The sequence below is a fragment of the Scyliorhinus canicula genome, chromosome 11 (assembly GCF_902713615.1).
Source record: "Scyliorhinus canicula chromosome 11, sScyCan1.1, whole genome shotgun sequence".
In the NCBI taxonomy this organism is placed as follows: Eukaryota; Metazoa; Chordata; class Chondrichthyes; order Carcharhiniformes; family Scyliorhinidae; genus Scyliorhinus; species Scyliorhinus canicula.
This window is the reverse complement of record NC_052156.1, coordinates 72,537,860-72,550,519: the sequence shown is the minus strand read 5'-3', so window position 1 is coordinate 72,550,519 and position 12,660 is coordinate 72,537,860. Positions and strand designations below refer to the sequence as shown.

At 48.7% G+C, this 12,660-nt stretch overlaps 1 protein-coding gene across 2 annotated transcripts in view; it reads left to right on the top strand.

The window, feature by feature from the left end:
- apeh (acylaminoacyl-peptide hydrolase) overlaps positions 1 to 12,660 on the top strand; it is a 147,501-nt gene that overhangs the window by 110,939 nt on the left and 23,902 nt on the right. For both annotated transcript variants that reach the window (XM_038810725.1, XM_038810724.1), the window contains exon 17: positions 6,072 to 6,152. In XM_038810725.1, the coding sequence (XP_038666653.1) occupies positions 6,072 to 6,152 (81 nt within the window). The remainder of the gene's footprint in view (positions 1 to 6,071; positions 6,153 to 12,660) is intronic.

Here is a 12,660-nt window from a genome sequence, read left to right as displayed (position 1 = left end):
AATTGTGGAATCCTTGTGGAAGGCATGTCCACGTATACTGTCGTGTTTTAAAGGTGAAGGCAAATTTGTACTGGCACGCCTTTGCCAATGGGATTGACCAGAAGCCATTGCTAATGTCCAAAACCGTGAAAAACTTGGAGTTGAGTCCCTGCTTGAGCATGGTCTCGGGACTTGTTGCTACCGTGGGGGCTACTGCTGGGGTTACTTTATTGAGTTCCCGATAATCAATGGTCAGACGCCATGATCCGTCGGGCTTTCTCCCTGGCCAAATAGGGGCATTATTGGTCGAGGCTACTGTTCTAAGCACACCTTGCTCCAATAAGCTACCTTTCTATTTCTACCTCTGCTTCTAGGGGAAATCTATATTGTTTTTGTGGTCTGGGGTCAGGTCCGGTAACGTGAATTTGTCCAGCCATTCTGCCACAGTCATGCCGGTGACTGGCAAATGCTGTCCTGTGTTTATTCAGTACTGCTTTAACTTGTCTGTCCGTGTTTAGTGTAGTCGGGTCAAATGAGTATTCTCCTACTGCACTAATCCTGTTAGCGTACTCTCCTACTGTGAGAGTAGCGGGTGCTCTGTCCGATCTTGCCATTCGCCAAACACATTGGTTCACTGGGTCGAACGACAGGCTATGGGCATTCATAAAGTCTATCCCTAGGATGTGTTCTGCTGTCCGGGGAAGATTTACTAAAACAACGGGGTGTTTGGTGGAAATGTTCCCTAGCTGGATTGCTACGGGTGCTGTAATGTGTCCCTGCTGCGAGTGTCCGGTGAACCCGCTAAGTGTGATGGTGGAGGTGGTCGGCCACGTGTCTGTGTGTGCCGTGGTGGTGGAGTTAATTGTGGTGCGGGAGCCTCCTGTGTCCCAAAGTAACTCTATGGGCTTCCCTCTTAACTTTGCCGTGACTACCGGTCTTCCTGATGGATCCCATAGTGTGTCACAGACCCAAGTGGGGGAGCCCGAACACCGTCAGTCCGTTCCTTCCATATCGGTCTGTCCTGACTGTATCCCTATACTATGGATCGGTTTTGTTTTATTCCGATTCAGAGTGCCTGTCTGCTGGCCTCTCTGTGATCTCTGGGGTCCATTACATTCTTTTGCCCAATGCTCTAACTGTCCACAGTTGTAGCATTCCTGCGACTTCTGTGGAGGGCTGCTCTTTCCCTCATTCACCCATGCGGGTTTTTGGTGCTCTCTCACTGCCTGTATGTCTGCTGCAGCCTGAGCTTCTTCTGGGGATTGAACTCTACTCTTGCCCTGAACTGATTGCTCCCAAGCGCGGGACAATCTTTTCAGGACCCACTTCTCATTATGGGCTTCCTCTGAGGGGTCATAGCTGTTGCAAGCGCTCTGTCCTGCTTCTGTTGCATGTGAAATTATGGTGCGCGTCCATTTAACCATGTTTTCACGGTTCAAATGGGCTCTATTTGAATCGCCAAATACTGCATTAAAATGGATCCACAGCCTTCCGGCGAATGCTGTGGGGTGCTCGGATTTCTTCTGCCGGCACTTATTAAGTCCTTCTACGGGGTCACCTCGATTATACCCTATGGCATCTAAAATGGAGGTGTGCATTTCCTCTAGGGTTCCTCCGCCAACGTTCTGTGGGTCGGGGAGGGCTGCTACAACCGATTGGTCTAAACTCAGAACTGTGAGTTTGACCTGCTCTCTCTCGTCCAGGCCGTACATGGTAGCCTGTTGTTTTACCTTTGCGAAAAACTGGTGGGGGTCTGCGGTGGGGAGAAACGGAGTGATCTTCTCACACGCGTCCCTTAGTTGGGTTACAGTTAAGGGGGTGGTGTAAGTTATATCGGGTGCGCCGTCTATGGTCGCTTTTCTCTGGGTGGTGACTGGGTTCATTGGAATGGTGAGGAGCTGATCTGTAGGGGGTTGGGGTGCTTGCCTCTTCTGCTGCGCTGCTGGCGCACATGTTCCCTGAACATAACGCTGCGCTGTCTCACTTAACTCTTTCCAGTCTGGGGCATTCTCCTCATCTAACTGGGTTCCAAAGGTGCTTTGAAACCCATTTTGCACCGAAAGCAGCGATTGCAGCTCTGCAATCTGTTTCCTGCATTTCGCGTGATCTACTGTACTTTGCCTTTGTTCTGTGGTGGCAGCATGGAGTGCTCTCAAAGCTGCTTTAAGGTCAGAGCATTGCCTCTGCAAAGCCTCTACCTGCTTCTCAGATTCTTCTCTTATCAGGACGGCACGTTGCACGTCCTGATAGGCCTTTTCGTACTGGGTCTGGGAACTGCTGAGATGGGCTAGACAAGACTGATGTGCCCTCTTGGCATCATCCACCTCTCTACCTTTCTCTGCCAACTTCCCTCTTAGATCCATATTTTCCTTCTCGATGTCCCTGACATCCACTTTACTCATTCTATTCCTTTCCTCTAATTCTGCCCGGAGCGTCTGAACGACCTCCTCTGTGCCTCGCAATTGTGCCAAACAGGACACAATCGCCATCGGCTTACGTGCTTTACTCATGTTCTTCTTGTGAATTTGAGAGAGGTTCTCCCACCAAGTATGTCCTATACTTCCGGGACCTGTCTCCTCATTCAAACAAAACTCTTTCCAAAGGGGCCATCCCTTTCCTTGCAGATATTTGCGGAGTTCCAGCTCCCACATGGGACACTGACCTACCCTGCTACTGCTGCTGGTCGCTGCGACCACAAACCGTTCTGGGTTCATGAGGCGTTCCATTGCCTGCATGGCCATTTTCTCTGACTCACTTTTAAATTTAGGAACAGGGGGTGTTGAGGTTATGTCTCACGAAACGGGTAAGGCTTACGCTATGTTCCGTTCACAAAACTACCGAAAGTTTGTCGCAACAAAAATGCTTTCAGGTTTTCCTTACAACCCTGTTAGTACGCATGCACTAAACACACTTCCGAATTACGCTTATTGCTTTGAACACCTTGAATATTTGTGATTTCTTTCCGTTTTCTTTACCAGATTTCCAATTCAAATTTCAGGGTCCTCGACGGAGTGGGGGTACCACTTGTAACCGTGTCCCGTCAGGAAGTCGCCACTAAATGTTGCACGTTTTGCTATGAGTGCAAAACGCGTTTATTGGGGTGTATTAACTTGCCTGTGTTAAAGGCCGTGTGCTTAACACCACTAGGCTCTGTCTTATGTATTTTTCAGCTCAGGAGTCGCCAGTTGCCATATAGACAACTCACATATATTCCAAGGTCAAGTTCAAAGTAATAAAACGATACACCGATTAGTAAGTTCCAAACGATCAATATTTATTATACAATTATAATAAATACGCATGCACACACTAAGGGACTAAGCTATGACTAGACTAAGCAAACAGAATACTTAACTACACAGGAACAGGCAAGGTCAGGGAGCGAGGCCTTCGTCCCGGTCTTGGGCTGCAACCTTCAGAAAGCGTGCTGGTCACTGGGGGTCTAGCGGGCTTAGTTCGCGTAGCGAGCGTCGTACTGGCACTTACGGTTCGGCGGCTGGTGCTCAACGGCTGGAGTCAGGATACAGCTTCAAGTTCTTGGTCAGGGCCGGAGCACGAAACAACAGACAGGCCCATGTGTGGGGGTCTATATTTATAGGGGTCCCCAATGTCCTTCCCTCTTCTTGGGCGGGCTTTACCTCTAGGTATCGATTGGATAGCTTCCAATCGATATCTTTTGAATTCCTCCAATGTAAGGGTCTTTCTCGATGGTGGGGGCGGTTTCTATAGTGGATACTTCTGGTGCCGCTCTGTCTGGACATCCACTTAAAGTATCTTATTCAAACCCAAATGTTGCCATTGTGTGTGCCTAGATCTGGACTGCCTCATTAGTATGTAGAACGTTCTGCCATTATCACCTTTGGTTGGAGATCTTCCACCTGGCCAGAAACTGGTTTTGCTGCTTGCAAAATGCTAATGAGTGTTTGCAGGCTGTTTGCCTTGGCTAAACTGTTTTTCCCTACAGTCTTAGCGATTCTCCATTTTGTCTGGTTCAGTGTCCATTTTAGGTGGCTACAGTAGTGTGAGTCAGGTATATGGTACTGATGAACCACGAAAACTAACCATTATTAATTCATTCCTGATCTGTTTGCTGAGACTCGGCACTGTGCGAAATGACTGATTTTGGACTTTTATTGTGTAACTGAACCATTTTCAATAGGAATTGTGATTGAATCGTATCTGCCTCCCAGCACAGACTTGCCTCGAGCAGCGACTGCAAACACACAGCAAGTCAAGTCAGCTTCCAAAAGGAGAAGAAAATCTTCTGGTTGGCTTCTGATAAAGGATTTCTCTTTCGGATACTAACTGACTTGCTCTGCATTTTCTGTTTTTGTTGCTGTTCTTCTAATATTCGTGCATTACTTTCTTTGTTTTCTAGGTTCATTCCAAACAGCTTAAATGTTTTAATAAAATCCAAAATACTGCGTATTCTGGAAATCTTAAATAAAATCCGAAGAAGCTGAAAAATCTGAGCAGATCTGACAGCATCTCTGGAATGAGGAACAGAGTTAATGTTTCACGTCCAATTTGACTCTTCTTCGGAACTGGAGAGATGTAGAAATGAGAAGTGTTTTATGCACTTAAAAATGGGGTAAGGGGCAGATGGAACAAAACACAAAATCTTGGAAGGTTAGAGAGCAGGAGAGATTAAGTGACAAAGCTATCATGGAACGCAAGACAGGGGAGTGGTAATGATAGTATTGAAGATTAAAACTTTGATTTAGTGAGGCATTAAAAGAAGACTAAAGGTCAACACTGTCTGAATAACAGTGTGGGATTTTGCCCTTCCTCTCATACTCTCATTTCTGTCCTTGGCCTGCTGCAGTGTTGCAGTGGAATAGGGGATAGGATGGAAGTGAGGACTTAAGTGGGTCGGTGCAGACACGATGGGCCGAATGGCCTCCTTCTGCACTGTATGTTCTATGTTCTAACACCACTTTATCTTCCAATTCGAACTTTACAGCCATCTGGACTCAAAATTGAGTTCAACAACATCAGACCATGAACTCTGTTCTCTGTTTTAATTTTTATTTTCTCCAAGTCCAGTCTACATCTTGTTCTCATCTTTTTGTTTTCAGACAGCATTGAATCTTATTTCTGCGATTAGCACATTCTGCTATTTCTCCTTTAGACAATGCTGATCTTCATTCTGCAATATATGGTCCAATGTATTAACTCTTCAAAACTATCATTACCACTCCCTTTGTCTTGTGTTCTATGACAGCTGTCTCATTTAACCTCTCCTGCCCTTTAAGCAATCCCTGACCTATTTTCTTCCACCTGCCTCGCTGCATTTTTCAACATCATAAAACTCATCACATTTCCAGCTCTCTCCACTTCCATTGAACAGTAATATTGGACTCACAACATTAGTTCTGTTCTTCTCTCCACAGATCTGCAGACCCGCTGAAGCCAAATATTTTGTTTGTTTGTGGATAATTTTAAGAGACAATTTGGTTTACTGGTCTGCCTGCTGAATTTTTAGTCATACTTCCTAACAAGTCTCCAGCAGTACGCATAATTGCCAGTTTTATGCTGTCAATATTAAAAATAGGATGATCGAATTATTTGGAGTTGGTTAGTAAGTGTAATCTGGTGCAGAGGAACAAAGGAAATGAAAACTGAGTAAGATGTCACCAAGAATAAATAAAACTAGTTTTCTTCACTCTAAGGAAGCATTGCCTTCATGACCCATCACATTTGAAATGGTAAGCTTGTAGCATGACCCAAGTACAGTAAGTCAGTGAATTAGGACCACAAGTAGATCATTGTGCAAGTTGTTTCTTTGTAAGGTTCCACAGCGTGTTAATGAATTGTGAAATGCTATTTTTTTTACACTTGACATCAGAAGTTGAACTCTTTTACTCCTGTTCTTTTGAGTATACATTATCAGTATTGAGCTATATTGAATAAAGTATGCCAAGTCAGACCTCTGTATACTGGTCCTGGTCTATAGCTGCTTTGGACATTTCCAGTCCCCTCCTTTCCCTCTTGTTGCTCCCATACAATAAATCCAAGAATAGAGGAACATTATCAGAGGAATTGATGTAGAGCTACTGGTGCTGTTTGACACTCGTGTTTTTCTTGTATAGGTGGACCGCATTCAATTTTCACAGCAGAATGGATGTTGTATCCTGTCGCACTCTGCAGGCTAGGGTTCGCTCTACTACTCGGTAAGTAATGCACATGACCAAACTGCTGCCCTCTTGCAAAGGCTGAGGTCCTATTCTATTGGGAAAATGTGAACTATCTTCCCAATTTTAGCTATGGTTTGTCCTTGGGATGCTGCTGAATCGAGGGGCCAGTGTAGAGGAGATGTTTTTGCATATGTAAGGAGAGAAAAATCATCTCTTTCTTAGTGACCATTGAAGATCAGTTGAGATTAAATTATCTGACCTCAAGTTGAAGTGTTCACTGGCAGAGGTACAGAGAAAATAGGCTTCTGAAGTTGTTACTACAATAGGGCAAATAATGCATAAACAATTTTTTGATCAAATGTAAAGCATTTTCTTGGCTACACGCAGCCTGTATCTATCTTCCTCTGTTTCTTTGAAGGAGTACACTTTTCAGCTGGATGGGGACACAGGGACAGGGTTGTAGGTGGCGAGGACTACACTGGGACCTTGTTATGGTGTCAACGTCTCAAGACTGTGCTATATGAGAGAGAAGGTTATAACAATATTATTTCGAACATGCCAAGCCAATAGCCATAACAATAAAACAAACAAAATGAAGAAAAATCAATTCAAATAAAGTAGATTTTTTTTTTCTTGTCACAAATGTGAATGTATATGTAGTCAGTCATTATTGAATAAATGGATGTATTTTGAGGAAATCAGTCATTTTTAACTGCCCACATATAATCCTAGCCTCTCCTTTGCTAGATCTAGCATGTTTTAAAGTTGTATCGCACTTACAGCAGTTGATATTTTGTTGGCTTCAAATATCTCAGCGATTCTCTTAATTATTCAGTGACTGCATGGAATCATGGTAGTGGCTCGGTCTTGTCACAGTAACTGTCATAATTTTCAGCTTGCTGAATGTCTCCAGGGTTTGGATCTGTTGTATTGCCAATATTTCATGATCAGTTATCGTCTCATTGGTATCTTCGTGGGTGTCAATATTCAACCAGGTGTTGATGTCGTCAGTATCTAGTACGTCTCCAACATTGTCTAGATTGTGGACATTGAATCAATCATAGTCCAAAACTCTCTTCTTGATCTCAAGTATTTCTTCTTCAACGAAGCCTTTGCAATACAGCTTGTCATTGCTGTTGATTGACGTGTCAAATGCAGCACCCACGCTGCGCCTCCAGAGGTGTTTGATCCAGTTGATTATCACTTCCTGCCAGGAATAGTCTCATAAGTAAGATTCTCTTTTTCATGTTGAATCTTTCATAGAATTTACAGTGCAGAAGGAGGCCATTCGGCCCATCGAGTCTGCACCGGCTCTTGAAAAAGCACCCTACCCAAGCCCACACCTCCACCCCATCCCCACAACCCAGTAACCCCACCCAACACTAAGGGCAATTTTGGACACTAATGGCAATTTAGAATGGCCAATCCACCTAACCTGCACATCTTTGGACTGTGGGAGGAAACCGGAGCACCCGGAGGAAACCCACGCACGCACGGGGAGAATGTGCAGACTCCGCACAGACAGTGACCCAAGCCGGGAATTGAACCTGGGACCCTGGAGCTGTGAAGCAATTGTTCTAACCGCAATGCTACTGTGCTGCCCTTAATCTCTTTAGGCAAGTTACATTATCCTTACTGCCCACCATTCTCTTCTGTAGTTATGCTTTGAAGATCTGCACGATGTCTTGGTCAAGGGGTTTAATTTTGGTGTCATGTTTTTCTGTATTTGATCATATTTCCTGTTATCAGGTTCCCTGTGGGCAGTTGTCAAGCAGATTACCTTTTCGGTAATTTGTTCTGCCTGATTTGTTTCCTGACATTTGATATGAATTTATGGTGAAACAGTCTTTGATAATTGATATCATGCAGGCCCTGGTGCTACTTAAGTTTTGCATGTTAGTGATTTTAGATTTAGATGATCGAAGCATGGTTTAGTGAACTGTGGTGAATGTATTCACCATAATGTATGCATGATACCATAACCTGTAACCTGGAAGTAGTGATATGAACTGCTTCCAGGTACTGGAACCCCGGTATGGCTCCGCCTCTGGCTCTGCTCACATCGGGGCTTTCTATGAGCCGGCCTCTTGTTGGCGGCATTCATCTGTACTACTGACTCTGGCTAGGCAAGTTCATGACTAATAAAGCCTACTGTTCACTTGCTCTCTCTGCCTCACTGTGAATTGAAGGTATATCAATTTATTCGTCATAGACAGCACGATGGAAGCCGTTCTAAAGCCAGACAGGCTCAAACTCGACGCCCGCGCGTCTGAAGCCAAGGAAATATTTGAACGTTGGCTCCGATGCTTCGAGGCCTACCTCGACTTCTCCTCAACGCCTCCAACAGAGACTCAAGCTCCTCAATACTCGCCGTCAACGCACCGGAGAATCGCTGGACGAATATCTCGAAACCCTGACTCTACTTGTGAGGAACTGCAGCTATCGAAATGTGACGACGGAGGAACATATGAACTCACAGATCCGGGCCACCTACGTGGCGGGGGTTTGCTCGAACTATATCAGGCAGCGTCTGCTGGAAAACGGTACCTCCGCCCTGCGGGACACGGTAAAGCTAGCGACCTCACTGGAGGTGGCCTACGAGAACCTCAGCGCGTTCCCCGCGGGCCTGCCGAACCCCTCGTGGACACCCTCGTCGTGACCCCCGTTGGACCCGACTACATCGCAGGCCAGTGCTGCGCGTCTGCCAGCCCAGCCCGGGGAACCGCAGTGCTACTTCTGTGGCCAGGGCCAACACCCCACGGCAAGCACTGCCCAGCCCGCAGAGCAACGTGTAGCGATTGTGGGGAAAAAGGGGCACTTTGCTAGAGTCTGTCTGGGCCGGCCTAAGGCCCAGAAATCGAAAACGCACCAGGCCTTACCCATGGACTCGCAGCCCCACAGACCCCGCAATACGGCTAAGTGCGACTCGTGGAGGCCGCCATCTTGGTCGCCGGTCCCAACACCGACCGACACGTCCGACTCGTGGGGGCCGCCATCTTGGCCGCCGGCCCCAACACCGACCAACACGTCCGACCGATGGGGGGCCGCCATCTTGGTCGCCATCTTCGCCCCAGCCTGACACGTGCTACACATGGGGGCTGCCATCTTGTAACTCCACCGACGGCACAGACTACCCGCAGTTGGGCGCAGTCACCCTCGACCAGTCGCAGCCAAAACAACTGAAGAACTCCATGATGGTCGTCAGGGTCAACGGGCACGAGACCCCCTGCCTTTTCGACTCCGGGAGCACAAAGAGCTTTGTCCACCCTGACATGGTAAGGCGCTGCTCCCTCCACACCTACCCAGCCTCCCAAACAATCTCCCTTGCCTCCAGGTCCCATTCGGTTCAGATCCGGGGGTACTGTATCACCAGTCTCGTGATGCAGGGCGCAGAGTACGCTTGTTTTAAGCTCTACGTCCTCCCCCACCTCTGCGCCCCCCCCCCCCCCCCCCCCCACTGCTCAGATTGGACTTTCAATGTAACCACCTAAGCCTGACTCTACAGTTCGGCGGACCCTTGCCCCCCCCTCGTGGTGTGCAGCCTCCAGGTCTCTTCCCCGCCCCCCCTTACTCTTTGCAAACATCCCTCCTAACTGTAAGTCCATCGCCATCAGGAGCAGATGGTACAGTTCACCGGACATGACGTTTATCAAGTCGCAGGTCCAGCGCCTGTTGAGTGAAGGGATCATCGAGGCCAGCAACAGCCCCTGGAGAGCGCAAGTGGTGGTCGTCCGGACCGGGGAAACGAATCGGGTGGTTGTGTACTACAGCCAGACAATTAACCGATTCACGCAACTCGATGCGCACCCCCTCCCCCGCATGGTGGAGATGGTCAACCAGATCGCGCAGTACCATGTGTTCTCCACGGTCGATCTGAAGTCGGCCTACCACCAGCTCCCAATCCGCCCGGAAGAGCGCCAGTACACTGCTTTCGAGGTAGCCGGCCGGCTCTTCCACTTCCTCAGAGTCCCCTTCAGCGTCACTAACGGGGTCTCGGTCTTTCAGAGAATGATGGACCGAATGGTGGACCAGTACGGTTTGCGGGCTACATACCCGTACTTGGACAATGTGACCATCTGCGGCCATGACCAGCAGGACCATGACGCCAACCTGCAGCGGTTCCTCCAGGCCGCTTAATCCCTCAATCTCACATACAACAAGGAAAAACGCGTCTTCAGTACTACCCCACTAGCCATTCTCAGCTATGTCGTAGAGAACGGAGTCCTAGGGCCCGACCCCGACCGTATGCGCCCCCTCACAGAACTCCTTCCTCCCCACAGCCTCAAGGCCCTAAAACGATGCCTGGGGCTGTTCTACTACGCCCAGTGGGTCCCTAACTATACGGACAAAGCTCACCCACTTATTCAAACAACCACTTTTCCCCTGACGGATGAGGCCTGCGTGGCCTTCAGTCGCATCAAGGCCGATATCACCACGGCCGCAATGCAAGCGGTGGATGAGTCCATCCCTTTTCAAGTAGAGAGCGACGCGTCAGACGTCGCACTGGCCGCCACACTCAACCAGGTGGGCAGGCCAGTAGCATTTTTCTCTAGGACCCTTCACGCTTCTGGAATTCGACACCCCTCGGTCGAGAAGGAAGCACAAGCCATAGTGGAAGCCGTGCGGCACTGGAGGCACTACCTAGCCGGTAGGAGGTTCACCCTCGCCACCAAACAACTATTGGTAGCCTTCATGGTCGACAACGCAGAACAGGGCAAAATAAAAAATGATAACATCTTGAGGTGGAGGATCGAACTCTCCACCTACAACTACGATATCAAATATCATCCTGGGAAGCTGAACGAGCCCCCAGATGCCGTGTCCCGTGACACATGCGCCAGCGCGCAAGATGACCGACTTCAGGCTATCCACAATGACCTCTGTCACCCGGGGGGTCACCCGGCTTACCCACTTCATTAAGGCCCGCAACCTGCCCTTCTCCTCCGAGGAGGTCAAGGCAATGACCAGGGACTGCCAAGTCTGCACAGAGTGCAAACTGCACTTCTACCAGCCAGACAAGGCCCACCTGGTAAAGGCCTCCCGGCTCTTTGAGCGCCTAAGTATTTACTTCAAAGGACCCCTCCCCTCCACCAACCGGAATATATACTTTCTCACCATAATCGATGAGTACTCCCGCTTCCCCTTCGCCGTCCCCTGCCCCGACATGACCTCAGCCACTGTAATAAAGGCACTGCACAGCATCATCACGCTGTTCGGTTTCCCAGCCGGCGTCCACAGTGACCGGGGCACATCGTTCATGAGCGATGAGGTGCGTCAGTACCTGCTCAACAAAGGCATCGCCTCGAGCAAGACTACGAACTATAACCCACAGGGAAACGGGCAGGTGGAGAGCGAGAACGCAACGGTATGGAAGGCCGTTCTTCTGGCCCTTAAATCTAGAAGTCTTCCAATCCCCCGCTGGCAGGAGGTCCTTCCTGACGCCCTCCACTCCATCAGATCGCTCCTCTGCACGACCACAAACAAGACCCCTCACGATCGTTTGTTTATCTTCCTCAGGAAGTCCATCTTGCTTCCATCTTGGCTGAAAACTCCGGGACCAGTCCTTCTCTGGAGGCACATGAGGAGCCATAAGATCGATCCCCTGGTCGAGAGGGTCCAGGACGGACGGCAAGATACGATCTCCCTACGGGACCTGGCGTCAGCTGGTTCCTCTGCCAACGCGGCCCCCCCCGCGCCGACACTGCCACCACACATCACCCCCCCACCCTACCCCCACACCCCAACTGTCTCCGACACCCCGGACTGAGGCTCAAGCTCCAGACACAACGCCCCTGGAGTCACCACCTCCGACAACTGTGCCCGCCGCACCGCCAGAGCTGTGGAGGTCGAAGAGAACGATCCGGCCTCCAGATGGACTGAATATATAATGACCCCACGTCACCCCCCTCTGGACTTGATTTTTTTTAATAGGGGGTGAATGTATTCACCAAAATGCATGCATGATACCATTACCTGTAACCTGGAAGTGGTGATATGAACTGCTTCCAGGTACTGTATTGTAACCCCGGTATGGCTCCGCCTCTGGCTCCTCCCACACCAGGGCTATATATAAGCCGGCCTCTTGTGGGCAGCATTCATCTGTACTACTAACTCTGGCAAGGCAAGTTCATAACTAATAAAGCCTACTGTTCACTTGCTCTCTCTGCCTCACTGTGAATTGAAGGTATATCACGAACTTTCCAATGATGAATGGAGTCAGCTTATGTAGACCAGGTGCAGCAAAAGCAGACTGACAATCTTGTTTTTGTCTGTTTACATTTGGGTGTTTTGTTAGTGGCGTATCTTCTCGCTAGCATCTTGCCTGGTGACGTTTTGTAGTACAGGCCTGACTCGCGGTTGTGGATTTGTTTTTCATTGTATCTTACTCAGTGTGGCATCTTCTTTTGTTCAGCAGGCACTGATGTTGTGACTGGCTTGACTGAGGTCAATTGTTCACCATAGAATCACCACAATGCAGCCCATTGAGTCTGCACTGACCCTCCAAAAGAGCACTCTACCTAGGCCCACTCCCTGCCCTATCCCT